At 40.4% G+C, this 27,421-nt stretch overlaps 3 protein-coding genes across 3 annotated transcripts in view; 1 reads left to right on the top strand and 2 right to left on the bottom strand.

Moving 5' to 3' along the window:
• Nucleotides 1-5,948: 5,948 nt before the first annotated feature.
• Nucleotides 5,949-13,474, bottom strand: GCSH (glycine cleavage system protein H). The gene is made up of 5 exons (XM_068956048.1): nt 13,317-13,474; nt 9,240-9,319; nt 8,356-8,419; nt 6,677-6,808; nt 5,949-6,078 (listed from the first exon to the last, which is right to left on the bottom strand). The coding sequence occupies exons 1-5, from the start codon at nt 13,447-13,449 to the stop codon at nt 5,981-5,983; spliced, it is 507 nt and encodes a 168-aa protein (XP_068812149.1). The 5' UTR covers nt 13,450-13,474; the 3' UTR covers nt 5,949-5,980.
• A 368-nt stretch (nt 13,475-13,842) lies between these two features.
• The window catches only part of PKD1L3 (polycystin 1 like 3, transient receptor potential channel interacting), a 43,306-nt gene continuing 29,727 nt past the window's right edge, over nt 13,843-27,421 (bottom strand). The window contains exons 32-43 of the mRNA XM_068956049.1: nt 27,129-27,360; nt 26,576-26,672; nt 24,961-25,101; nt 24,093-24,278; nt 22,748-23,075; nt 21,586-21,719; nt 20,512-20,639; nt 20,027-20,187; nt 18,402-18,612; nt 16,407-16,508; nt 15,116-15,247; nt 13,843-14,229 (exon numbers count right to left, since the gene is read on the bottom strand). Of these exons, the coding sequence (XP_068812150.1) occupies nt 14,119-14,229; nt 15,116-15,247; nt 16,407-16,508; nt 18,402-18,612; nt 20,027-20,187; nt 20,512-20,639; nt 21,586-21,719; nt 22,748-23,075; nt 24,093-24,278; nt 24,961-25,101; nt 26,576-26,672; nt 27,129-27,360 (1,963 nt within the window). The 3' untranslated portion in view covers nt 13,843-14,118. The remainder of the gene's footprint in view (nt 14,230-15,115; nt 15,248-16,406; nt 16,509-18,401; nt 18,613-20,026; nt 20,188-20,511; nt 20,640-21,585; nt 21,720-22,747; nt 23,076-24,092; nt 24,279-24,960; nt 25,102-26,575; nt 26,673-27,128; nt 27,361-27,421) is intronic.
• BCO1 (beta-carotene oxygenase 1) overlaps nt 14,118-27,421 on the top strand; it is a 70,518-nt gene continuing 57,214 nt past the window's right edge. The window contains exons 1-3 of the mRNA XM_009682929.2: nt 14,118-15,263; nt 25,039-25,170; nt 25,909-26,077. The gene's annotated coding sequence lies outside the window, so the exon portion shown is untranslated. The remainder of the gene's footprint in view (nt 15,264-25,038; nt 25,171-25,908; nt 26,078-27,421) is intronic.

Genomic DNA, 27,421 nt, shown 5'->3' with positions numbered 1-27,421 from the left:
ATGCAGTTAGTTCTGAGGTCTTCCTCTTTTTGTTTATTCTTAAGCCAGTCTTTGTGAATGAAGGAAAGTGGGTCTTTTCAAGCTTAAGCACCCTACTACATTGTACCGACCGAGCTCCATCCCATCTTTGTGGCCTTCCTGAACCCATCTTCTTGCTCCCTTTCATCTCCATTCTTTGCCTTTCCCCTCCAGCAGGCAGGAACCAGGGAAAGGGTGGTAACTATGAAAGAGACAGGATTTGCTTGTACACTTGCATTTTATATCTTTGCCTTAAGTTCTTTGCTGACAGTACCTACTGATTGACATAACCAGTGATATTTATGTAACAAAATCAGACACACATTCTGCTCTCTCCTGCCATAAATGTATAAATACAGGATGATCCACTTACTAGTGGAGATAAACCTATGGAAGATAATTGGAAAGTAGGAAAAAAATCCCTTCAAAGGTTTTGAATGTCTGAATTCTTTTTTATTTTGTAGCATGTTTATTAGGACAGTATGATTTAAGAAATGCCCTGTAGTCTAGTAGAAGGCTGACAAAAACGTTTCAGTTGTAGTTGAGGATCATACATGAAAGCAAAAAAGAAAGCTATGCAGTGCTGATGTTACAGCAGTTCTGTCATTGACTTTGCTCTACCAATTGGGGCACAAATTAGAGGGGTCAGAACAGACGAGAATTGCCAAGAATATTTAATTCTCAGTCATTTTCTCTTCATCCAGCCACCTGCAGTGAAGGAGGGGGTGATGGCTGAAAAAAGAAACATTCTTATGTTCTAAGAAGTGCAGCCTCATCCTCCTATCTTGTGGATTGTTTTTCATGGTTAGAGAAAGGTTAAAACGTGCTGTACCTCCATTAAAATGCATCTCGGAATGAAATACAGTCAATAGCATGAATAATTAAGCATTGTAAACAAATGAGAAAACAGCCTAATAGCAGAGGATGTGGAACACTGGTACTGCATTAAAATAGACCAGGTCTGAAATGACTGAATTATCCTTTGTCAGAAGGAGAGGGTTATCAGTATTGTAAAGGAAACTCTAACCACTTCAAATACCACTGATGAAATACCCCTGCCAATGATTTATGCTAAGATGATGTCTCAAATATTGTGGGGAAAGTAGATAAAATGACATCCAGGACACTTCTGGCCCACCGAGGCTGCTCTTAAAATGTGTCTCCAGCTCATACTATCTAGAGCATACCTTACTGGTGATTTACAATGATAGGGCCCTGCGTCTTGCTCAAGGTGCTTTGCAGTTTTTCTTACATCCACGAGGTCAAATTCCCCAGGAACGGCTTTCCAAAAGATGTTCAGTTTTTCATCAACCCATTCGCATTTCACCACATTAAAACACATCGCTGTTCTCTGTAAAAGTGGTACTGTGTTTTGTGGGTGAATTTTACAGTCTCTGAGACTGATTCAGCCTCCATTAACGTTAAAAGCAGTTTTACCTGTAACTTCGATGGAACAATATGTTTGCCGAAGCTCCCAATCAGTTCCTGCTGGATTAACGAAAAGACTCCTATTGATGTAGTGGATGACACCATGCTTGGAACTCAGTAAAATTTCAGATGCTTCTGCCTTCCCTCCCCCCTCCCCCCCCCCAAATCATTACCTGGACAAGCTGACAATTTTAGACATGCTGCAGGAAACAGGAAGAGGAGACTGGGGGAGAAGAAAGATGATAAAATGAGGGTACAATAAAATGAGGTTCTAGTGAATTGGTTTGTTACATATAGTTCTGGGAGGAGTGATTCTTAGACATTTTCAGTGAAACAAGATATGCTTATTTTTTTCTGGTCTTGAAGTTGACTTAGGAAATTAAATGACACTGAAGCTACGGAGTCAATGCAGTACCCTTTACAGAGTAAACTGCTGAAGCAGAAAAGTGGGCTGACGTCTCCTCCCAGTCCTCCTTACCTTTCTGCTGTACTACTATCTTCATTAACATTTTGAGTGCCACCATGTGGTGGAATTATGAGATGGTTTCCTTTTTAACATGGAATGATTTAAATCAGCACGTCACCATTTGACAACTTGAAGCATTCCACCCCCCCCCCCCGATGAACTCATGTTATTGGCTAATCATGCAGTAGTCTTATTTTTTCTTTCTCTTCTCCACAATATGCACTGCAGGTGGTGCATATTTTCCTTTGTCTCTTGCTGTGTGATGTCTCCTATCATCACAGAAAAGTCTCACATTCTCAGTTGAAGAGCTTAGGATGGTTCTGGATTGATTTACGTGGTGTGCATTTCTGTTTTCTCATATGACCAGGGTGACATGAAGATAGATGTTACATTCTTTCTATGTATGTCAGCTTGGCTTACTACAACTGTGTGATGTTCTGGAGACATTATTATAGGAAGACTGCAAATTCAAAATCTATCAGTATGAGTTAAAAAGAAAGAGGATGCTCATCCGCAGGACATCAGCTGCCTGGAGACACCAGTTAAGGGGAGCGTTAGAAATGTAACTCATGCTGCGGTTAAGAAATTGAGATAAGCCACACTTGTAACCCAATCATCAGAGCTTCTTAGGTAATTATTTTACTGCTAATTTAATGACAGTGAAGTTGACATCGTCCTTTCATTATGTTCATAATGAAATCTCCTGACAAATTAAAACAATATTGTAATATGAGCCTGTTTCCAATACTTACTATGATAGATGCAATGTTAATCACAGAATCACAGAATCGTTTAGGTTGGATGGGACCTCTGGAGATCATCTAGTCCAACCTCCCTGCTCAAGCAGGGTCACCTAGAGCATATTGCCCAGGATCACATCCAGACGGGTTTTGAAGATCTCCAGGCAAGGAGACTCCACTACCTCGCTGGGCAACCTGTTCCAATGCTCTGTCACCCTCACAGTGAAGAAGTTTTTCCTCAGGTTCAGATGGAACTTCCTGTGTTTCAGTTTGTGCCCATTGCCTCTTGTCCTGTTGCTGGGCACCACGGAGATGGACAAATTAATCTATTTAATGGCTCTTCTTTATTAGTGAAATCAAACGATGGCTCACTAGCTGTGTGCAAAAACATTTTGATTCATCTATGTAGCATGCTACCTAAAGAAAAAGCATGATGTAGAATCTACAGAGACATAGCAGTACTGGAATGTCACCACCTCAAAACAGCAACCGTTACTATTTCTGTATTTTTGTTCTTTCAGTTCTATACCATTGTTTTTTTTTTCCCATGATCATAAGTAACAATACATGATTTTCCCCCTCTACAATTTATGCAAAAGCACTTAGAATTAAGTATGTCATAGTCCAAAACTATTATACCTTCACTCCATCTTTTTATTTTGATGATTCCATTAAAAGGATTCATTACGGATTCATGTTGGCAAGTTTTGCATTTTAGCTCTTGCACAGTCTGGCTTGAATCAGTGCACATTGATCTGCCTGAAATTTGCTTCTGATGAATTTAGTGAAGCTGTGGGATTGTTTGAGGAGCCCTACTTGGGTAGTATGCATCAACCACAGGTAAATAATTTATTTTCATAATGTAATTCAGGCAGTCGGGTGGCTTATACAAAGATATAAAAACAGTACTCACTTGGATGGATATCCTTTGGTCTAAACAGCTGCAGAGTACCTGAGCCCTCAGCAAAACCATACAAAAAAAGCACCTAAGTATCACTGCTCCCCTTTTCAGAGGTACTGGGAGATGTTATAAATCCCTTCAAGGTCATAGCAAACCCTGAAAGAACTAGGAATGGAGAGGTTCCTCTTCTTCTTCCTTAAACAAAAGAACATCCCTTCTCCAACTGTTTAGCATAAAAGAAAGGTGGAATTCTGTTTCAGCTGGTTTCTCCAGAAAGTTGTCACTTATCCATGCTCATGTGTAACCTTATAAATTCTGCTAATACACAGATGAGGGCAAAGCCTGAGGGGGAGACCAGACTTTCCAATTTGTACTATTCTTCAAGTTAAGTGATGAGTTCCTTAGGGAATTACAAGAGTGACTCTTTCATATTTCATAGATGAAAAGGAAAGAATACAAATATTTTCAAGGCAAATTTACATAAAAATGCTTTACAATGCTCTGGACTAACCTTAAAGGGAGATCCGAAAGGGTCCTATATGGCAGGAAATGAAGGGCATATTATTAATTACTCTCCCATAAAGATGAAGAGAGTAGAGGTGAACGAAACAACAAATTGAAACATTTTCATGCATTCCTATCTTCGTTTGCCTGTCCTCATTCTAATTTGAATGAAATTTTCCTTTCAGAAGGTGCCCAGGGCAGTTAGAGACCCAAACTGACATGAGGGAGTCTGTAACAGAGGCAAGGATTAAACTCTCCAGGCCTCCATCTCTCTAGGCCTTGACTGTTGTCACAAGTCTCTCACGAATAGCGCATGATATTGCGAATAATGGATAAGCACTGACTGTTCTTAAAGCACTTGCACTCAGGTTTACTGGAGCTTTTTGTTTATCAACCATTGCCAAGTCAGGACTCCTCTGGAACAGCCAAACTCACTCTTTCCTCTTAGTCGCTTTCCAGTTGGGAGAAGACTCTTCTCCTCACTCTCCAGTAAGGAGAGGAGACAGTCTCATCTTAGACACAGAGCGGTCTGTCTCTTGGCAGGGTGTTCATCTGAGACTTGCTTAGGAGAAGTTTAGATCTTCGGATTTCAAAAACCACCCCTCTGACATCCTTTCACATCTTACAATAGGGCCTACATTTTTATACATTAGAAAGTTTTAAAAAGAGGTTTCTGTATAACCTGTAGAGTATTTCAGCCCATCTAGAAAGGCTGTGGTTTCAAAATAACGTCCAAAGGAATTGTAATTCTACCTTTGTCTTCTTATATGGATTAAACATTCTCGTTTCCTCTTGCATCAACTTAAATATACTGGGTTTTTGTTCCTGCTGTTTTGTGGTTAGCTTCAAACCACTATTGTAAAATTGGGAAAAGAAGCTTTGGTCTAGAACTCTTGTTGTACTCTTACATTTTTCTAAAACGCTGGTCTGCACAACTCAACCTTGCTGTTAGATGTCATATGAACTTTGAGTGCATGTTTGTGAATTCATTAAATGTTAAGCTTAATGGAGTCAGCTGCTTTAGTTGACTGGTTTAGGAAACGAAAGTTTCAGTTCATTCCCACTATGTCCTCATGACAGCAGCGTGCCTACTTGTTCCTACAGACAGACACGTTTAAATTCTACATCAAAGTAATACCGATCACACAATTTTCAATTTCTAAGCGCAAGATGTAGAATTTCTTAATTACTTGTGACATATGTAGCATTTGCTCAGTCTAGACAAAAATATGGCCTAAACAATCCACTTGAGAACCATGATAAACTGTATCACTGTGTGAGTTTTGCATGCTAAGAAAGTTCTAAGTCAGAAGACAAGGACCATATCTTTGTAAGGGCATAACTATTTGATTACATAATAAAATGAAGAGGGAAAACATACAAGATGCTAGTTCTGTAAAGAAGTAAAACATGTAAAAATCATGCAGAGAGGTAGTTTGTACAGCTTCTCCTTTTTGGCATCATCTTGGTAGCTATAATTAGGAAAAATATTAAGAGGTTAGGGAGACGCTGCTTTTCCACTATCTTGGGAGTGGTAGAAAAATATTTCAGGGAAAGCTGTAGTCCAGAACACAAAATTGGTCATGTGCCTATTACAGAGTTAACATATTAATGTATTACGGCTGTTGTATATTAAATTTGATTGTCAAATGACACTTGGGAGGTACCTATTTTAACAAACGTATTTTTTGCTTTCCAATATAGCACAGATTGGAAGTCTCAAAGTTGCATAAATCAGGCAATTTAGAATAAGAAAACCCCCTAGCTGCTTTGCAGATGTTAAACATTTTAGCACTGAAGTTATTTTTCTTGTATATGTGATAAGTGATGTATTTTTCAGGTTGCCAAAACTCGGATTTTCTCCACTGATTTATGACAAACTACACTGAAATATTTTATATGGGTTTATTTCAGTATTCCAGCTCAGTCCTCAATGGATTTTATGTATTTCTCATAGGCATCTTCACTCATCAGTTCATCCAGTTCAGTGGGGTTTTCCACAGTCATCTTGATAAGCCAACCTGTAGTTAAGAAATTAAAAAGAAACACAGTTGCCAATATCCTACAAGAAAGAGACACTCATGTTACCTCCTTAGAAAAGGCCTCCCTGGTAGACATACAAGTTCTGTAATGCTGTGGTAGAATCAGCAGGACTTCAGTCTTGCTTGTGCCAGCAAAACAATGGTTAGATACTTGAAAAAAAAGTCTGTTATAAGAAAAGACCTGATTCAAACCAGTTAACTAAAGCAGTACTGTCTCTGACAGTGGCATTAAAGAAATGTTATTTACGGAGAGTAAAAAAGCCTGACCTCCTAGTATCTTGAGCTGTTACAGGATCAAAAAAATGGAAATGCAATGAAGGGAAATAAATTTAAATTCAACTCCAATCTATGTCTGAAAAGAAAACATTGCAAAGGAGCTGGCAGCAAAGACAAGACTACAATAATGCTTTCATGCTGTAAATCGTATTGGACTTGAGCTATATCTAGTACATTCCATTTTAAGCCTCCACACCATTAAACTTGAAGAATTAAAAATCACAGAACTATCTGTGATAGCAAGCAACACTATCGGGATCCAGGTGGTATTCCTTATTGAAAGATAAAAATGACATCTTACCATCTTGATAACAAGATTTATTGACAAGCCCTGGATTTTCTGCTAGGGCAGCGTTAGTTTCAGTCACTTCTCCTGTGAGAGGAGAATAGAGTTCGCTAGCAGCTTTCACGCTTTCCAGGGCTCCAAACTCATCTGAAACACAGAATATGATTTAGTTTTGTAGACAGATATTCTGATGGTGACCTGGCCAGTGAAAGAAGTGCCTTAATACTGAACAAGGAGACTTTCAAAGATGTTGAAGTCATCAATATTATGACAGTGATCAGAGATACTAAATTTGAAGTTTATGCTCCTCAGTTATTCTAGAGAACCTGTGTAACAGTGGTTATTATAATAGTAGCTGGCTACTATAGAAGGGATGGATGTGTCTTATATTTGGCTAGTCCTTTATTTAAAGCCCTACAGCATGGTACGAGGTAGGGTTAGGAGGAGACGTATCCAGCTCTTGCTGCAACAGGTCTAAACATGCCTTCTATTTACCACTTAAACTTTTCTCTATATAATTTGGCTACAGAACAGACATAGCCATAGTTCCAGGAGTCTCAGTTTTCCTTTGGAAACACTACCAAACGTTACTTTTGCACTCATTATATTCTGGAGCACCACACTGGAACCATCCAGCTGTCCTTCCCTTTATGGTGTTTTAGATGTGGTTATGGAAATAGCGCCTGAAGCAATACTAGTCAGAGTAACCACAGAGAAACAAGACAGGCTGGAGGCACATGGAGCTGTCAGAAGACAGCTAGGCACGAGCACATGGAATCAGAGAACAACATCTTCTCAGAAGGCCTAGAATTCGATTAAGGCCAAAACTGGTAGGAAAGCAAGAACTAAATGGAAATGAAATTCCTTCTGATAAAATAAAGCTACAAGTTGATTAATTAAAGCCCTAAACAGAAGGAGCTTTTGTGTAACATTCACTATTCAAGCCAACGTAATAGGTTTGGTTGAAACAGTTCTATAGGGACCTATTACACAAGAAGGATGTCAAAAGAAAGGCCTGCTATTTTACCTCAGCAAATTTATATTCTTGTTCTGCAACATCTCAAGCTAATGACAAGCACTTCGTATAAACACAGAAATAGGCTTTTCCTTCCTACCTACTAATGCTCGCTCTTCTTTAACATGTAAGATTACATAATTGAATGATTAAGAACATAACAATTTCTAAATTGCTAATGGCTAGAACAACCTATGATTACAGCTGATACCAGAAATTACTGAGTTTGTATGTTCACGGAAAAATGAGAGCTTGATATCAATTACATCTTACTGTTCTTACATTGCGACTCATGAAATGCATAGTTGCAGAATCACAGCTAAGTCAGCCTAAACACTAACGAGAAGTTCAAATCAAAGCATAAAATGAGTGTATTTTAAAAGCAGAGTATAAACAGAATTATTACAAAAAAGTAACTCAAGTATTTGGTTTTTAAATAAACATCTTCACCGTTTAAAAGGTAGATTGTCTCTGCTATTACACATGGTCTAAGATTTGTTTAGTTTTATCTGACATATCTGAAAATAAACTTCCTTTCTTTCTTAGAAATACCTGAATTAATTTTGCATCTAGAAGATGTATAATATTACTAATGCACATAAAGATTAATTCATAAAATTGAACTTTGCAAAGGCTGAGTGGTATAACTATTTCACTAGAAACTGTAGCTGAAACTTACCATGTTTATTCAACTTGGTCCCAACTTCTGGAAGACTACAATAAACAACGTCTCCTAATGCTTCCTTAAAAGCAAAACATATGAATCAAAGCATACATTAAAGAAACTGTACATAGGAGATATTTGATACAGTAACTCCAGAGCCAATAGTATATTCAAGTTCTCTCCCCCTCTCTTGCCTCCTGTCTCCCAAATTAGTTCTCATTCTTTTTAAGGATTACATATTCACAGTGGGAATCTCTCTGGGTTTTTTTTGTTAAAAAACACACACACACACACACACACAATGTAATAGAAATCATGCCCCAAATGCCAAATTATCATCTATTACAGTATTAGTACTCCTACGGCAGAGTGATAAAGATTATACACAGATTTCTTCAAGGCAGGATGAGAAAACATCTACTGGTCTTCCTAAAGAACCCCCAACCACCACTATCTTAGATTGAGAAATATACGCCACATTGCATTTCTATTCACAATTGTTCTTTAGTCACAGAAGTTGCACCATATTCAAGTTCAAGTGGAATTTGGCCTGAAAAGTACATGGCACTGTATTCCGAAAGCCTATAAAAACTGAAGTGATAAAAGAGGATTTAAATTCACCTGAACCATTAAGTTTTTCATCAAGTTCAGCTCTCCATAGGCTTGATCTGAAGTGATTAAGAATTTATCAGAGAATGCTGAAGCAGCATTAACTTTAGAAACAATGTGATAGCTCTAAGTCCAAAATCTCAGTGTATGGCATATGCAATTAGAATAATAATAATTAAAAAAAAAAAACAGTAGCTATCCAAAGAGCAAGGATAAGAGCAGGTATGTATAAGTAAATATTGCAAGCTTGGGTGTGGGGTGGGGGGAGAGAGAGAAAAAAAAATGAATACCTGTGCAAAATTGCTGATTCCTACTGTCCCGATACCATTTTCAACTGATATCCACTCATGCTTGTCTGTGAATTTGCGGGCTAAAATAAACAAACTTAGTATTTCAGAAGTAAGCGACATGTTGCTTGCTTAGATAAAACAATACATTTGCAGATTTAAACTCTGCCTTTTTTTTTTTTTTTTTTTAAACACTGAGGTTAGTTTTTTTGGTCTGTTTTTCCTGGAAAATATTTCAGACAATAATGCAAATTACAGAAGCACTTTGTTCCATTCATGACATCTTCAGTGGCACAGTAGAAGCTTACTAGGAGTACTGCTGATAGCATTACTAGTTCCTCTGTAATCACAGAGAGTGATACGGTATAGGAGCAAAAGGAGTAGTTTAGTTCACCGAAGTACAAATGAAAAGTGCATATGTGTACTTCACTGAGTTACACATCTTCATGATAGCTTAGTGACTTTTCCAACCTATTCAGTGATTATTTCTGCCAACCACTTTATTATTCCCAACAAGGACAGTGTTAATGACATGTTGGAATGCTCGTGGTTTTTCCAACATCTCATTCAAGGTACTACATTCAAGGCATACTTAAATAGAGCCATCAGTTGCAGTGAAGAGTTTGTAACCTAGCTATTTGGTTGCCCTCCCTCCTGCTGACATTTTCTATAAGGTCTATTTCTCACCTGTTTAATGTTGCCACTTATCTATGTAAAATTAAGCCCAATTAATATTAGGCAAATCAATAAGGCCACTCATACATGTAAGTGTTACCTAAGAGAATTTGCTCTCTGTTAATACTGTTACTATAAAACTATTCAGAATAACTAATATGGTGTTCTTAGTGTTTAAGACTCTGTTAAGTCTTTTCATGGCAGTCTCACAATTCTGCATATAATTTAGGTCTGTAAGATTCATGATAGCTTTTATTATTGAAAACACCTCTTTCTATAAAGCCATAAGAAAGAACTTCAAGAGAAATAATTGAAGCAGATGACATTTGTCTTCCCAGCATTTGACCTAGAACTTTTGTTGCTCTTAAGATTTTTCAGCCTGCTTTGTTCTTTTTCTCACTTGCAGGGTTTCCACTAAGATTCCTTCTTTCCATTTTTTCCTTTTAATCTTCACTTTTAGCACTTGTCCAATCAGACAGGGGATGTTCCAGAACTTGGAGAGCTGCATCAGTGCAGCTGGGCCTTCCTTTTGGCTCCAAAATTCTCCTCTTAGGCTTCCCCTCTAGGATGGGCTTTAAGCCCTCCTAGAGAAACTAAACTTGACAAAGCCTTGCTTATTTTGTAACTTGTACATGAAGGAAAGCAGTTCTTGCTATAGACCCACTAAAATCTTTCTACTTTAAGTCAGTAATGTTTTGAGCTGCTTTAATTGTAATAACCCGCTCATTAACTTCAGAGCATGTGTAAGAGAAGCAAGTCTTCTAAAATGGTTTTAAGGTGGCCTAAGTTTTCTAGAACTACATAGCATAATAGACATTTTTGCAAGTATAGACAATTGTGTATATCGTTGTCAGAGTATATTTAATATTTGCATTTTACTCAAGATATTTTGTATGTTCATTTTCCACGCAGTATCAATCAGAAAAAGCAGAGAATTTCAGCTAGCATTATTTAAACCTACATTTCTCAGGACAGTTCTGTTTCTAATGAACAGAAAAAAAAACAAGTATCTTGGTAAATCATTTTAGGTCAAGACATTAAATCCATGGATAATAGGAATGTCACTGGAAATGACACAGAATCTCAAACCTAAACTGAACACTAATGTTATATATGCCACAAAGAAACCAGCTGGTACCTTTTTATGCAGAATAATGATATTGTATAAGATGTGTTTACAAAGCAAGATTTAAAAAAAAAAAAAAGAGAGAAGGACAGAAGATTTCAGGTTTAATTTAGAACAATGCAGTAAAGTATTCTCAATTGCTAGAAGAGCACATAAGCTTTTTGTAGCACATCAAAAAGTGAAAAATGAAAGATTCAACCATGTAACAAAAATTGTAAATAAATCCAAGGCCAACTGAGAGAGTTAATAAGTAATCTCAAAATTTGAACTTTGAACTCATGCAATCATTACATTAAATAAGTCAGATTAAATGAATGAGATGTCAAAGCATACCAAATCTCTTCTGTAAGTATTCTTTTTCAGAAGAGCAGTTGAATTTACTCTAGCTTCATTAAACTGCAAACAAAGTCATGTTGAAGTTAACTACTGCATTATAAATTCAGATCTTAATTTAATGTAACCTGCCTCTATTAAATATTTCATAAAGATATACCTGAAAAGTAAAGGAAAACTCACACCTCCACAAACAGGCATACAAAATGTTTCCTCTATGCCTAAAATAAAGGTATGATTTATGTTATTACCTTCCAGTAATAGATACAGAAACATGATAGGCATATTAAAAATTATAATAATGAAAAAGTTTAGCTCTTGATTCATCTGATTTGCAAATAATGACCAATAAAAATGTTATTTCTTTCATTTGCAAAAGCAGCAGGAGGCTAGGTTAAAAGGCTATCTAGAAGAAAATCAGTGACTTATTCTTAATAGTAGATATTGTTTTTATAGTATATTCTCCTTCTCTCCTCCAGCCCTACTTTCTCCTTTGCACTTCTGTTGTCTAGAGTACTACAGATTCTGTTTTCAGACTCCTGTGGCTAACCTGCATTCAAATCAAGGAGTTTTGACAGCAGTAGATATTGTCAGAATTAACTGCATAAATGCAAAAATGCCCCAACGCAAAAGTCTATCTTCTCCGCCTTAATACTAGCGTAGCTATACTGCATAGGCATTGGTTAGACCGACCCAAGCTGCTTTAATGTGAACAGGCCCAAGGCCCTGAAAATCTGTCTCAGATTTCCTGCCAGACTAAACCAATCTAACTGCTGGGCTGCTGCAGGCCTCTCCTTGCCATCCACACATTTTTGCCCCTCCTTGTACTGTTGATGATGCTCCTCGGATCCATCAAGAGGCTGTTTCAGCATGCTAATTCAAGAAAAAGCTATCCACTTTTGCATCGAGTTCATTTTCTCCTTACTCAGCCTGCTCAGTGAAGGTTCTGGCTGGGGCCAGGAGGGGGACAGGGCCACACAATGGAAGGAAGACAGCAGTCAGATCAGCTCTGACGGCTAAAACTGCAGCATGGAGTTGAGGTCAGTTTTCTGGCAATTCAGGGGAGTGAACCAGCTTCTCATGGGATGGGGAATCACAGGAACATCAGCACCAGAACAAGGAATAGGTGAAACTGCACTGCCAAAAGCTGGGAGATAGAAAATGCCCCTTTCAGCTGTGGGGCTCCACTACACGGGCTCAGCCATCTTGCGAGGCTGCACTCCAGTTCTCACACAGACAACCCCTGTGTGTGTCCCGCTAGTCTGGATGAGCCAGCTGAGTCCCTACAGCCTAAGCGGTGAATCTTCCTCACGTGGCTGCTCTGGCTATGTTCTGCTGTAATCCTGACTGCTTAGTTCGAGAGCGGAATAGCTCACTGGAGCTGCAGCACCCAAATCCAATCTGTTATGTGGCTCCTGTCTGCACAGGACAGCTAAACTACAGGTATCAGTATAAGGTACTTTTGTATACAAAGCTCTGCCAATTCTACTAGGGCCAGCAGGCAGATATTTAAACTTTCATATCACACTGTACACGGGACAGCAAAGTCACTTAAGAACTCATCTACCGTTACAAATCTCTGACGCGCGTTAGCAAACTACAGGTTAGCAAACTTGCAGTGACCTGGGCAGTAGCCGCAGCGTAGCCGGTCAGCTGCAGGCGGTGCTTAGAGCCGCTCCTCCGCGGGCGCCGAGCTCCGCGCCCGGGCCGGAGCGGGGCTCCGCTAGCGCCGGGTGGGTCTGCCTGCGCCCGCCTCCGCCCGCTCAGCCGCGACGCGAGGGGCCGCAGGCGCGCCGGGGAGCCAGCGCCCTGGGGCGGCCTCCTCCCCCCCCGGCCCGGCCCGGCCCGGCCCGGCCCCGCCGCTCCGCGACCCGCCCCGCCCGCATCGCGCCGCCGCAAACGGCGCCAAGCGCGACTCCCCCGCCGCCGCCGCCGGCCGCACTCACCCGACAGCACCAGCGAGCTGGTCGCCAGCCTCCGGGCCGCGGGCACCCGCGGCCCCGGCGGCGGCCGCAGCGCGGGCGGCCAGAGGCGCGGCGCCAAGGCGGGCCCGACCCGCCGCAGCGCTCCCCACGCCATCTTTGCCGGGGGCCCTCCGCGCGCGGCGGAGGGGCGGGGCCGCGCCGCGCCGCGCCGGGCGCCCGCCCCGCCCCGCCCCGCCCCGCGGGGAGCCGCGCCGTGAGGGGCGCAAACGCGCCGGGCGCCTAACGGCTGCGGGCGGTAGCGGCCCTTAGGGGCCCGAGGCCGCCGCCAAGCGCCGCTGGCGGCCCGGCGGCCGCTGCCTGCTCGCGCTGCCCTTGAGGGTCCGACCGACCGCGCAGGGGGAGAGCGGGGTTCTGTCAGACTGGCGACCCAACGCGGGCCTGAGTTACGTTTTAAGCCTTTCCAGGCGTTTTAGGCGTAGATCGGTAACTGGAGCGCCATCTTTCGAAGGCGCCTCGTCGACAAAGCAATTGGTCTTGGACAAACCGTGCAACAAACGCTTGGTGTTTATTAAATACAGATGCTAAGTCTACGGGAAGCATGCACTTCGGGACATTTTATTTTAGATCTGGTATTACTTGTTGGCTAGCACACCGTAATAACAGCAGGCAGCAGCGGTGTGTTGGTTGCGTGGCACAGCTCTTGAAAGGACAGCGTTTTAGTCAGAAGCCGCTGTAGTCACTGAAGCTGATAGTTAAAAAGTAAGCTCTTTCATCCGTGAGCAAAGCACTTTTTCATTGTGGTTACCAATTCGTTGTTGACAGGTTATTCCAGTTGATCATTAGCGATTGGCTTCTCTTCCTTCTTGCATTTAATCCCGAAGAAACTGAAAAGTTTCATTAGCATTAGATCAACAATCTCCTCTTCTTCTGAAGCCTAAAAGGAATTACAGCAGAAATGAGTTACTAGGACACACGGACCAGAAACGTCCACAGGCTCTGCTGAAACCAGAGAAAGTTACAAGAAGAAATCCGTACTTGACATGAAGTGAGCCAAATGTCACTCTAGGCAGAGCATGAGTATCTGCCAAAGCAGAACGTCATGCAAATATTTTTATCAAGACAAAAGTCCTGGGCAGCCTGCAGATGAATATGTACATGATAGAAGAAATTTTGGCCCTGTCAAAAGCCTGTGGAAATCTTGCCACTGGAGCCTGGAGTTCACTAGCTAACTGCCGTACGACCAGTGGTGTATACAACTAGCAGCCTGTCATTTCCAGATGCCATAAATAAGACAGACTAAGCATATCTTATTTTCTGTTGGTCATTTCCTTTGCTTTCTTCTCCCTTGACTTCATTTACAAAGTGAAACGTTCATTAAGGACTCTTGGACAGTACCGTAGTACTAAGCTGGATTTCACACCATGCTATCAATAACTTGAATGAGTCAGACACTTGTAGTGACATTTTAAAAAGGAGCTGTGTAGTCCTCATGAGGACAGTAGTAGTTTTGGCACTGCTTTTGATGAAGCTAGGACACGAGTCCAAGCTTTTTTGGTTTTGTTTTGTTTTGTTTTTTTGCTGGATTTAGTATGTGAACATAATATAGACTACAAATAAGATTTGGTACTAACTCTGAACAGAGACTTATCTGAATGGAAATGGGTAGTGCGGATCTGAAGTGTTCTTTATGCATAAATGTTGACTTCTTAAGAGCAAGACAGAGTTCACATGCATTTCATCAGATGGTGAAACGTCTGAGTCACGAGTAAGCACTGCACAAGAAGCGTTAAAGAACAGCAGAAGAGCTTAGATGAACACACCTGATAATGCTTCTGCTCCTCGCTGAAAGCAACCAGAATCACTGAAATGAACAAATTCAGCACCACAAATGTCATGAAAATGATGCAGGATCCAATTAAGAAGGAGCCTAAAATTGGATTGTAGTCCAAGACCTGTAGTATTAATAAGGTAAGGCATCATATTTTGGTTATAACAAAAGGGTATACATATAAGCAGTTTAACACTCAAAAAAGGAGTTTGTAAGTTTGAAAATCCTTGTAGCTAATAATTTATTTTATATATTATAGTTTATATATAGTTACACACTCATATTTTTCTCCTTTAGTCATTTTCATACTTTGATACAGTATAGTACAAAGGATAGAATATTTTTATGGTATACAAATATGGGCAATCTTTGTGGGTTTTTTTAAATGTTTGCATGTCAATATAATGGTGTGAAAGTTTCATATGAAAGTTGGCAAGCCTGGAGATCTGTTCCTGGAGATCTGTTCCACAGAACGAACAACTAAGCTCCATCATGCCTCAGCTATCAAAGTATAAATGAAATCTCTATGTGCTTGTGCTTAATAGTATCTTTACAAAGAAACTCAGTCATACTGTCATGGACACATACCAACTAAGGATTGTACAGAAATTCAAAAACCTCATTTTCATGTAAGCTGTAACATAGGAATATATGTTCACGATTAGCAACATGAGTGGGATGTAGAAGTGAAAAACATACCCATACCCTGTTGGATCCACGGTATAAAAAAAAAATCCACCAGGGAGGACTTCACAGTCAGAGATGTCTGAAAACTAGTTGAATCCACAAAGATTTATCTGAAGGCTATTGTAACATTTGAAAGAACTTAATGAAAAGCTCAAGAATAATAAAAATAAATGGAACAAAGTGCCTTTGTTGTGGAAGGCCTTGTCTTTCTTTGGAAGCTGATGGGTCAGTGTTCAGAACAAATGCAGGGTGTCAGTCACTTTTCTGCCTATAGCTTTCTAAGGGAATTGCTTCAAACCTTTCCAGCAGTCTGTAAGCAACATACCTAGTTAAAATGCGAGCACCTCTCTCCATGAAAGGTTTATTATGAGTGTACTGATGTTCAGAATGGGACTTGAGGTATATTTCATCTAATGCCCTTTTCTTCTCTTGAGAAAGGGTGTCTGCTTTAGGAGACTCTAGAGCTTGCAAAATTAGATTCATATCTATCACTAATTGAAAGTCTTTCCATTTGCTAGTTCAAAGCATATTTGATGACTGGATATCTGAGATGCTAATGATAGAAATAATAAACTTCTCAAAGTTAGAGATGGTACCTCCTCATAGTTGAAGATTCCTAGCTGAAGACTGACCATCGTCTCTGCTGAATCAAAAAGAGTTTTGTAAGAGTAGAGCTTCCAGCCAAATATCAGGTTTGTCTGCAGAGGAAAGAAGACATACCTTGCACCATAGTACTTGCTGCAAACGTAACTAGTGACTATTATCAACTAAGGAGAGCTTTCTCTGAAAAGCTTTCTCACTGCAGTCACATGAAGTTTTTTGGGTTTTTTTGGATATACAGTTAGGGAAAACACCTGACAAGGTCATAGAAGAAGACTAGACTAGAGGTAAGAACTGGATTTGCACTTCCTGGAGCGAGTCCAGCGAAGGTCTACTAAGATGATTAAGGGACAGGAGCATCTCTCCTATGAGGAAAGGCTGAGAGAGCTGGGCCTGCTCAGCCTGGAGAGGAGAAGACTGAGGGGGGATCTGATCCATGTGTACAAGTATCTGCAGGGAGGGTGTTGAGAGGACGGGGCCAGACTCTTCTCCGTGGCTCCTAGCGATAGGACGAGAGGCAACGGGCACAAACTGAAACACAGGAAGTCCCATTTGAACATGACGAAAAACTGAGGGTGACTGAGCACTGGCACAGGTTGCCCAGAGAGGTTGTGGAGTGTCGTTCCCTGGAGATATTCAGAAGCCATCTGGACGCAATCCTGGGCAATGTGCTCTAGGTGACCCTGCTTGAGCAGAGGGGTTGGACTAGATGATCTCCAGAGGTCCCTTCCAACCTCAACCGTTCTGTGATTCTGCGATTCCTGAATGTGCTTTAACTGTAAGACCTTTTTCTTTTATCTCTTGGTGTGTGAATGTCTTATGCCTGCTCAGCTTGCCACTAGGTATGTAAAAGAACTGCAAAGGCATGACAAAATCATGAAAGTAATTTAGCCCACCTCCCAAGTACCAGTTTTATCTCTGCACAATTGGCTAAATTCATCACAGTTACAAACACTTGCTGTGAGTGCACAGTCCACTCACCCTTTCAGATACGTAGCTTGCTTGTTTGCACTCAGCAACCAAGGTGTTATTTTCTTCATTTATATCTTGTGGGCCTACATGTGTCGGAAGGACACAGCTTCACAATAGCCTACGCTAATTTAAATGGGGGCTGCTGCAGTCTCACCTTTTCTTCCCTACATACATATTCCTGCCTCCCTCTTTCACTACGCCAGCACCTGCATGACATGACAGCAGGCTGGGTGATGGGAACTGATCCAGACAAAATCTTATCACTTATTTTACTTGCTAAGTTTGCGGCCATATTGGTGCACAAAGCTGTTCAATTGCTAGAGCGTCAGTGATGGGGAAGGGGGAGATTAGGAGCATGAGGTCAGGCAGAAAGAGACTGCAGCAGGTCCTGTTTGTCACAGAAGTGCCCTTCACATTACAGGTTTGATCTGGTTTAAAGGGTTTCCACTAAAGCATTTCGGTGGTTTAGCGAGTGAGATGTGCTGAATTTCCCACATCCCTCTGCCAGAACATTTACACGAAACTTTCAGATAAAACAGTGAATATATATAAAGAGTTGCAGTCAAATAATCCCTTAGTCTCATCAAAAGGAAAAAGAACGGTTTATTTTCATAATAGTTTATCTACATAATTCCTATAGTAGGTAGAAAAATAATTATTTCCCACTTAAAAACAGCCAAACAGAAAATGGCACTTCATATGCTCTCCCCGATTTGAGCTTTATCCAGAAAATGAGCTTCACTATACTTTGCTCTTTATCACAACTATTACACATTCTAAATTTCAATTTGCAAAGAACAGGCAAGTGGATATTTTAGCTTATCTTTCACTTATACCGAAGAGTCAGACTCCAGGCAGTATATTGCAGCCATCAAGCTGCTAACCTAAGATTCAGATAGACAGCTTTATTCAGTTTTACTTTTCAAACCTACATTGCTTTCACCATTCAGGAACAAGTCATTTAATCTGCAAGTACCTGGATACAGACTGCAAGCAATAGAAACCACAGTGGTACTCACGGCAATGGAATAGGCTAGGAACATGATTGCAATAACAGTGATGAAGCCAGAGATATCACCCCAGGCCCTCCTTAGGGTTGAAGTGATCATGTTTAGTTTGGGGTTGAGCCTCAGTAGATGCCACAGTTTCACTGTGGAGAGAAGTACTAGGAAAGCAATCAGGTACCCGAGAACTGCATCAGCTGTTGCTGTTTCATTAAAGCTTACACAGCTGTTAGGAAAAAAAAAAAAGAGATCTATTAAACAATGCACATAGAAGCCTTTGAACTGCATGAATGAGTATACTGGAAAAGCCTGTCACTCTGGACTTGTTTTCAGCGCAGGGCTAACTTGAGTTCTTGCTTGAGTGTTCCTTTCCATACTTGCTGCTGTGCGCAGACAAAAGGTCAGTAGTAAATGGCAGAGTTTTATATCAGCATTAACCAGAGCTGAGAGAGTGTTGAGGATATAACCAAAATGCTGCTGATTTTCAGTTAGTCACAGGTTAAAAACAGCTATTTTTTTTACAACAGAGGTGACCAGAAAAAGCTTTAAAGAACTGCAATGCTAGTGTAGGCTATCACATATACGTATATGGTATATGCATGCTACCATGAGCAAGAACATAGCCATCAGGTGAAAGGAAGTGATTATTCTCTCCTCTCATTCAGCACTTGTGAGGCTGCCCCTGGAATACTGAGTCCTGTTTTGGGTCCCCCAGTGAAAGAGAACTGACAAAATGGAGTGAGTTCAGTGTGGGGCCAGTGAGAGGGTGAGGGGCTTGGAGTACAGCACATATGAGAAGGGCATGAAGGAGCTAAGTTTGTTCAGCCTGGAGAAAGGAAAGCTAAGGAGGCATTTAACTGTTGTCTTCAACTACCTAGTGGGTGGTTATAGAGAGGATGGAATTACACACTTCTTGCAGCTGTACAGCAAAAGGACAAGGGGCAATAGTCACAAATTGCAGCAAGAGAAATTCCAACTGGATATGAAAAAAACATTTTTTCACAATGAGAGTAGTCCAGGAAGGCTGTGGAATCTCTATTCTTCGAGGTACTGGAAACTCAACCAAATGAGGCCCCAAGCAACATGATCTAAAAGCAGGGGATTGTAGCAGAGACCTGGTGAGGTCCCTTCCTACCTAAATTAGTCTGCGAGTCTTTGATCTCTTTCCTGTTTGACGATATTTTTTAAACAGTCATTATTGTTTTCCATTCTGTATAAAACAAGCCATTATTGTCCTCTACAGAACAGTTACATACAACGAAGGGTGAGGCAGATTATGTGCTATTAGGCTGCATGTCCTGTAGCAGAAAGGCTTGCTGATTCAGAAAAGGGTGATGCAGCTAGGGTACTAGCAGCTAGGCTAGGAGACTTGGTGCTCAAGTCTGCTGGATTTTGTTAGAGCAATATCAGAAGAAAATTGTGTTGCTGAATCACATCCAAGACCTGAAGTGGTTACACGCTTCATAAATATAGACGTATGGGCTGGCATTATCTAGCACAGACAAGCTGCTGTCTGGGAAAAGAGGTCTGTTTCTGCATTGGTAGCACTGGCAAAGACCAGACTAGCTGTCTGGGAAAAGAGATCTGTTTCTGCATTAGCAACACTGACAAAAAACGGACTAGCTAGCATTCATACTTACTCCTCTTTGTGTTCCTGGTAGTAGCTGATGTCTCGGGTCCCTAGGACTGTGCGCTTCACAAACACTGACAGGGCGCTCCAGCTAATCAGTATAATGGCCAGCTCCAGGAGATTCCACTTGCTGTGGAAATATCTCCATTTCTGAGTCTTCATAAGTCTTCCCTGTGAAAACAGTTTTCCTGTTCCAGTCTGCAACTCCATATCATATAATACACCTCTAAAGGTTGGGACTGTCCCTTCTGCAGTAAAACAGACTACTGCCTGTCCATATAACTACATCTTGCACTAATTTATCATTATCTTGCTCAAAAGAAGCATTCCTGCCAAGTAAAGTGTTGCCTTCCTATGTTTTAAGAAAGATGTAGTGTCTGATTCAGATCTACTGCCGCACTACTGAAGTCAAGTACCAGCCTAAAGGTTTTGTAAACAAGATCAGAATGAGAAGCAACAGAATACCTGGCACCAGAAGTTCCCATTGGATCTCACCTGTACTACCATGTAGTAGACAATAAAGAAGAAATAAATTACTTCTGCTGTAATGACAAAGATGTGGAGACTGTTGGTGTATGGATAAAGCCGGATACTTTGCAGGTCTGCACTTGTGAAGAAGGCCCCTAAAAAATAACAGTATTCACCTCAGTGCTCTAATAGTTACATCTTTCTGTTTTCATTCAACCAATTTGCTTCCCCAGTAAGACCCCTATAATCACATTCACTTCAGTGTGAGACTGAATCAGGCTATCAGACTAAGATTTATATTGACTATGTAAGTAGCCTTAGAAATGTTCTTTCAAATTTTTCTCAAACAGGAATTTCAGACAGTCAATGGCTTTTGAAGTGCTAATGCTCTCTTTTATAATAGTAATCCCAGCAGAGCTGCATTTAGATTGACCGCAAATGCAAAAATGTAACAGTAGGATCTGGAGATGTAGATTTTAATCTCATTCTAAAAAGAAAATTAGCTGAATTCTATGGTCTGGTTTGGCCATTTTGCAATACCACGACAGGCCTGAGGGAGGCTACTGTTCAGATTACATCTTTTTGTATGCTATTCAAGCAAGAATCTAGTTTCATTATTTTCTTTGTTGTATCTATATGGCGTATTATAATGATTGTATAGCTACATTTTGTAAGTTTCCTAGAACAAAAAAGAGAGATTCTGTTATTTGTGCTTTTTTGTCTTCATACTGTATTGATTAGCTGAAATAATTAGGAAACAATTTTTATTGTTCCTGCTGTGTACATTTTAGAGATTAAGTTTCAGTACTGTGCTTTCTTCAGCAGCAGATGACTACAGCATGAGCAAACATAATATATGCCATTATGGTCTGCATTACTGTGGCACTCCATAAGTATTAGATCTACATCAACTTCTAAATGTTTTTTAAATTTTTATTGATTCTGCCATTATTAGAGTTATTAACACACTTCTATTTACTTTACTGAATCAAGAACTCGGTAAACACCAACAGCGTGTAAATATCCAATATGTAGATGCATTGCTTGCTGTCTTCTGAAATGCAGAAGATTTAACTTCTGAAAGTTAAAAAAGGCTCTCACCTAAAGCGTTTGTTTCGAACATCAGACTTATAATGCAGAAAAGATTCACATTGGCGTTGTAGACTGTAAATTCAACGAATACTGCTCTTGTAAAGGTGTCTAGCCAGACGTTGTTGAGAAGATACTGGAGAATTCTGCCAAAAAAATGTATACCCCGTCATCTAACCCATACAGGAAAGAAACAGTATTACACGGAGGATAGGAGTGTTTGGACATTATCACAGAGAAAGGGCAAACCAGACATTTCAGAGAACTTCTGATCGGTGAAGTCTAAAGAAGAGAGAGGATATTTGCACTGTTAGTCTAGGTGCTAAGTTTCTTTTTGTCTCGTCTGAAGAATCAGATACTCGATATTGGCCAATGCTAAAACGGCAATATTTCAGGTAGCTGGATCATCTACCTCATATAGGTTCCTGTACAGGTATCTCCAACAACATGTCAATTACCTGTAAGTTTGGGACTCTAGCCATGTGGGGTACTACTTCCTGCTCATTTACCTGTGGTCCCTTATCAGCCAAATTATTTTTAAGTCTTGGATTTCAAAGCCTCATTTCCTGTTATTTCACTTTTACTGTTACTATTTGTATTCACACAGGAGATTAGTTCCAGGAGTATTTCAGTCATTCTCCTCCTTTAATGATGACTAGAAAGCAGATACAAAATTGTCTGCAAGGATCTGGGGAGTGTAAACACTAAAGGAGGAGATAAAGAAGCTTCAGAGATCTTACTATAATCTGAAAACAGAGGAGGATTTAGGCTGAATTATTTTCTTACCACCTTTGGCATCCCCTTTGAAAATTCTTTACTTTAGACATTAAAAGCTAGACTAGATCCAACATTGCAATAATACTGCATTGATAGGACTGATTTATTAGTTTTCCAGCATTATGTATTTCTGTATTTCTGTAAATCAGGAATCCACGTATGTAAGTTAGTAAAACAGATTCTAATTTTGGACCCTGATTATTTCCTAACATGGAACAAGATGATAAGAACATAAATTACATTGAAGCCACCATACTATTATCTGCAATTGCTAGGCATAATCCTCAGTAGCAAAACTTAGGATGCTATCTGAAATTAATCCTAAATAAGGAAGAGAAAAGAGTAGCATTCGCACTACAGCAAATTCACTAATAATTTATGGTAGCACACGTGGTACCTGGAGGCGTTCTTAGGATCTGTTCCCAGATGAATCACATATCCTCCTCCTCTGTAGATGGCGAATTTGCCCCAGATTGGGTGCCCTCTTAGTTTGGACTGAGTCTGATACTGCCACGCTGAGCTCAAGTCAGAGGAGTTATCAAAGGCTGAAGTGTTCCAGTGTTCCCCATAATCTGATGTATCTTCTGTTTGTAAGGAATATGGGGCATGGCATTCCCGAATCACACGCTGGAGTTTGGGAGCAATGGGGCAGGTGTCTCCTTTCACTCTTACTTGGCGAATTCGGGCACTACCCACCAGCTTGGAATTGCCATCTGTAATGAATCCTAAACAGGAGATGGAAGAAGAGCGTCACTGGCACTATTACAGGACTACTACTACTATTTTTCATATCATTTGTTGTTCAGTGATGCATTAATATTTTGCTATAGCTTTTGTTCAAAAAAAAAACCTACAACACTGTAAGCAAAATACTCAGGAAAATTAAGCCCTTGTCCCGATTTGAACTTTCTTAGATAACATCCATAGATCCATCCCTAGAGTTCAGTATCATTATCAATTTGTGTTTTATAGAGAAGGAAATTGAGACCTGGAGGAGAAAATCTACCTTCTTAGAGTCACACAGCGGAGCAGCTGTGTGCAGCCTGTGTTCACTTAGTAGTGAACACAGTAGGCTAGTGCGAGTCATGCCCTATGAACAACTCTGATAATGCATTTTAATATTTGCTGTTAAATGTGAGCTGGAAAGTGGGCTGTACTTAGTATTGGATTTGGCTAGATAGAAGCATGGTGATGTTATGAAATCTGCCTGCACTGTGACCTAAGCCATGACACAAACAGAGCTCTCCTGAGGAAAAGCTTTATAGTGCCATCTACCTACCATTCTTGTTCTTAATGCAAAAAGAAGCTCATGTAAGCTAGGAGTCATATATCTGAATACCTGTAATGGTATTACATAAAATGTGAAAAATGTAAAATTACAACGGTAAACTTGTGGATTATATTAAAGATACTTAAAGATAATTAAAGATAATTGAAAATATCAGGGCACATTAAACTTGAGGTCAGGCTGGTGGAATCATGTCAGAGATTGATTTGGTCTAATTATGTTTCAGTGCACAATATATTGCAGCCATTCAATTATGCACATAATGGTTAGGCAGTGTAAGAGTATGCACCGATTTTTCCTACTAGGATTCATAAATCTCCACGAGCACTGCAGACGCGTAATCCCCTCCTCCAGTCCAATATGCGTGTGCAAGCTGGAGATAAGTATAAAAGATAGTACTTCAGAATCTGGCAAGCTGAGGTGAAACAATTTGATATGAACACAGTCTCTGCACCTTTATATGATCCATAAAGATTTTTGACTAAGGTAGTTTTTGCCCATGTGAAAAAATCCTGGTAACTATAGACATCCTGGAATCCATCTGTAAAGCTGTTCTCAATGTGCTTGTTTAAGTAGTAGGAATTGGGATCTCTCTGCCCATAGGCAACCAATAGCAGCATCCATAAAAATCCCAGATAGGCTGGAAAAGACAAGAAGAGACAGTGCATGTGAGCTCAGAATTAATACTGCTGTTAGTACTGCTGTCACCACTTATTAGGTTAGAGAGATGCTTTGTAAGACTCTAGACCACTGCCAGTGACTTTACACAAGCTCCTTCAAAGTGCTGAAGTTCAAGCGTATCACGTTTGGAATATGAGTAGCGATCAAGAAAATAAGGGGGAAGGCTGGGTGAACACCAATAGCAGTGAACGCTCTAAATGGAACTGGTAGTCTGACTTTGTTTCAAGTAAAGTTGAAGTAGTTTTTTCCATTGCTTTTAGAGTAAGCAAGACTGGAGTGTGACTCATTATCTGTAGATAGTTTTTGCTTTCAGAAAGATGCCCTCCAATTGCTGTTTTGATTCCAACTTCTTTTAAGCACTGACCTCCTCCTTTTGCCCTTTCTAATTTGTTTAGCCTCTCATATTTCTGTAGTCTGTCTCCTTACCATAAAATCCAGCCTTAGCCATACTTTTATCTGCAGCTAACATTTCCACCCCTCCTTAGCTCAAATTGCACTGAGCAGCCCACCTCTACACTGTAATGGCTAGCAGAAAGCAAAAGATAGATACACTACTCTTTTACCCAGGAGAACAATATTTTCACTGATGTAAAAATATTGATGTGCATAAAACCAAAAGATAATCTATTGATGGGTTATACCCAGGATTTCTCTGATGAGAGCAAATGCTTTTTGCTCCTTCATGCAGCTGATTTTCATTTTCTCAACATCTGTTGCAGGAGGTGGCTGGTAGATGTTGCTTCTGCTGTCCCGTCGGGCTCCAAAGAGAAGATTTGAATCACCTGTAAGAGAGAGCAGGAAAACCTAGAATCATCGAATAGATCCTCTACGTCCTACTTTTCATTTATTTTGTAAGGAAACATACTTTCTCTTACAAAGACATGGGGCATGACTTAAGCCATCAGTAGAGTAAGGCAACGATGGTGAGGGAAGCAGCTCACAAACACAGTGTGACAGGCTCAGGCTGTAACCTTGTAGCCTGGATGTCCCTGTCTTCCCGTTGCCCAGCCTAGACTGGGCATCTCAAAAGATGATATACTCAGAGCTTGTGACTGAGCAGGGAGAAAACTGTTGAGCATCACTCTTCACTGTAGCCTAGGACTCCTGTTTGCCACTGTAAACTTTTTTTAGACATGATTGTGATTGCGTTAGCCACTATTTGATTAATGGGAGTGGTAGTACAGATAGTTGTGATAGCAGAATGGCTGTAGAAAACTACATAAATTGGAAAACTGAGAGCTTTCATAGCATAAGACTTAAAGTGGGAAATTACCTTCCAACAGAAGTTGAATTTTACATAGGCTTATTAACTAAAGATCTACCATATTAGGTGAGAGTGCAACATTTTTCACTGCACTACATGTTTATTTTCACCAAGTTGTAGAATAGTTAGTGTTTTGTTGCAAGCCGTCTTGTGAAAACTGAGATGTCGGCTTAGACAAATCTCCTTGTAAATCTGTTTTTCCTTATGTCTCTTATGAGAGCTGAAATATTTAAGGATGGCTTCTGCATATTTATAGCACTAATTCATTAATTTTGATTTTGATGTTTTCAGATGGTTTGCTGCATTTTATTATATTCTTCCCTAGATGTTCCTCGAATGTTGAAAAACTGAAACATGGTTGCTGAGCTACCAGAAGACTTTCACAATTCTTGATCTTATATGCACCAATATAGGAAAATGGTTCTTCTTTCCTGACTTGGGCAAGCCAGTGATGCGGGGAAGGAAGAAGTCAGATAACAGTATCCGGAGAGCAGGTAGGTCCTCCAATAACAAGGGCAGTCTCACAACAGGACAGGGTGCATGTATGCATATTTGCAGAAGTAAAAAAGTATAGAAAAAGATAAACAAGGAGGTTTGATCCAGAATTTTTTCTCCTTTATCTTTTTGATCTTGTGGTCTTTTTCGTTAAGTATTCTGTAAAATTTATCCTACCTAGGCATGCAGTGGTCACTCTCCTCTTCGTTGCTATTCTGGGAATATTTCTCAGCCCTTACTGATTATTCTGATGTAAAGCTGAAAGGATGTCTTTCCTCATATTCCTCTCCGACTAGCACAAAATCAGTTGGGCATGTAGTCACAGCACCTGTGCATTCCAGAGATTTGTGCTATCTTCAGGTAAGATTCACGTATATAAAGATATCTAGTGAATTCCTGAGTTGACCTGTGGGTCACATATTTGTGCATAAAACGCTCCAAAATATCAGAGAACACTTCACTATCTTTCATCATTTCTAGCTTGTACACACAGTTACCTGGGGCAGATAAAGACCCATCAATAGCTGTGTTTTCTTCATCCTCCTGCTCCACCTTCTTCAGAACCAGAGCAAAAAATGCCGCGAATCCCAGCACCTGGAAAGAATTAGCTGTAGACTCACTGCATGCCTGTTTCACATGAAGAAGCTCAGGCTCTGACCTGGACCCCTTTGAATCCAGGCACTGCAGACCAGGCAGAAGAACTGTGCTTTGACTGTGTTGCGCTCATGCAGCTGAAACACATGAACAAGAGAACAGCACACAGGCCCTAGGGCCCTACTCGCTGAAGTCCTTTAGCCATATGAAACGTCTTCCCTGCTCAGAAACCTCATCACCTATCAAACTCTGGCAAAAGAAGGGGAGATGAAACTAAAGGAATTAATGCAAGCAAAAGACAGAACAACACTGTAATCTAGCTGCTAGCTCTTGTTGTAAGTGCAAAGATTTCTTGTTTTACAAGTCCTGTGGTTCTTTAAAACACACAACACTTTACCTGAAGTGATGGTAGAAAGAGTTCTTATTAGCCCATAGTTATACTTTTGAGGATCTCACCTTTAAAGGCTGTGTGATGAAAAGACTTTCAAAGAAGGAGATGGCCATGGAGATCAACCACTTGATGGAGTTCTCCTTGCCATAATGCAGCCCATAGAGCATCGTAAAGAACCCAGATACACCACTGGTGGCTGCAACGAGGAACCAAGCAATGAACACAAACCACCAGGGCAGCCCTTTGGAAGAAGAGCTTTTCTTGCCATCACCGGAGAAGCTTGGAGTGAGGGACCACCTTGAGAGTCCACCAGAAGAGAAAAAAATTAGTTCTACAATGGAATAAAAGCCAGTGAACA

This window comes from Struthio camelus, chromosome 10 (assembly GCF_040807025.1).
Source record: "Struthio camelus isolate bStrCam1 chromosome 10, bStrCam1.hap1, whole genome shotgun sequence".
NCBI classification, from domain to species: domain Eukaryota; kingdom Metazoa; phylum Chordata; class Aves; order Struthioniformes; family Struthionidae; genus Struthio; species Struthio camelus.
Note: the sequence above shows the minus strand (reverse complement) of the source record. Positions and strands in the feature narration are given on the sequence as shown.

Excerpts from the sequence above, each read along its gene's own strand:
- GCSH (XM_068956048.1), bottom strand. The coding sequence starts at position 13,449 with ATGGCGTGGGGAGCGCTGCGGCGGGTCGGGCCCGCCTTGGCGCCGCGC. Across the intron at positions 6,809-8,355 it reads GACCAAGTTGAATAAACATG|ATGAGTTTGGAGCCCTGGAA; the intron begins GTAAGTTTCAGC and ends TCTGTGTTTCAG. Across the intron at positions 6,079-6,676 it reads TAAATCTTGTTATCAAGATG|GTTGGCTTATCAAGATGACT; the intron begins GTAAGATGTCAT and ends TCTTAACTACAG.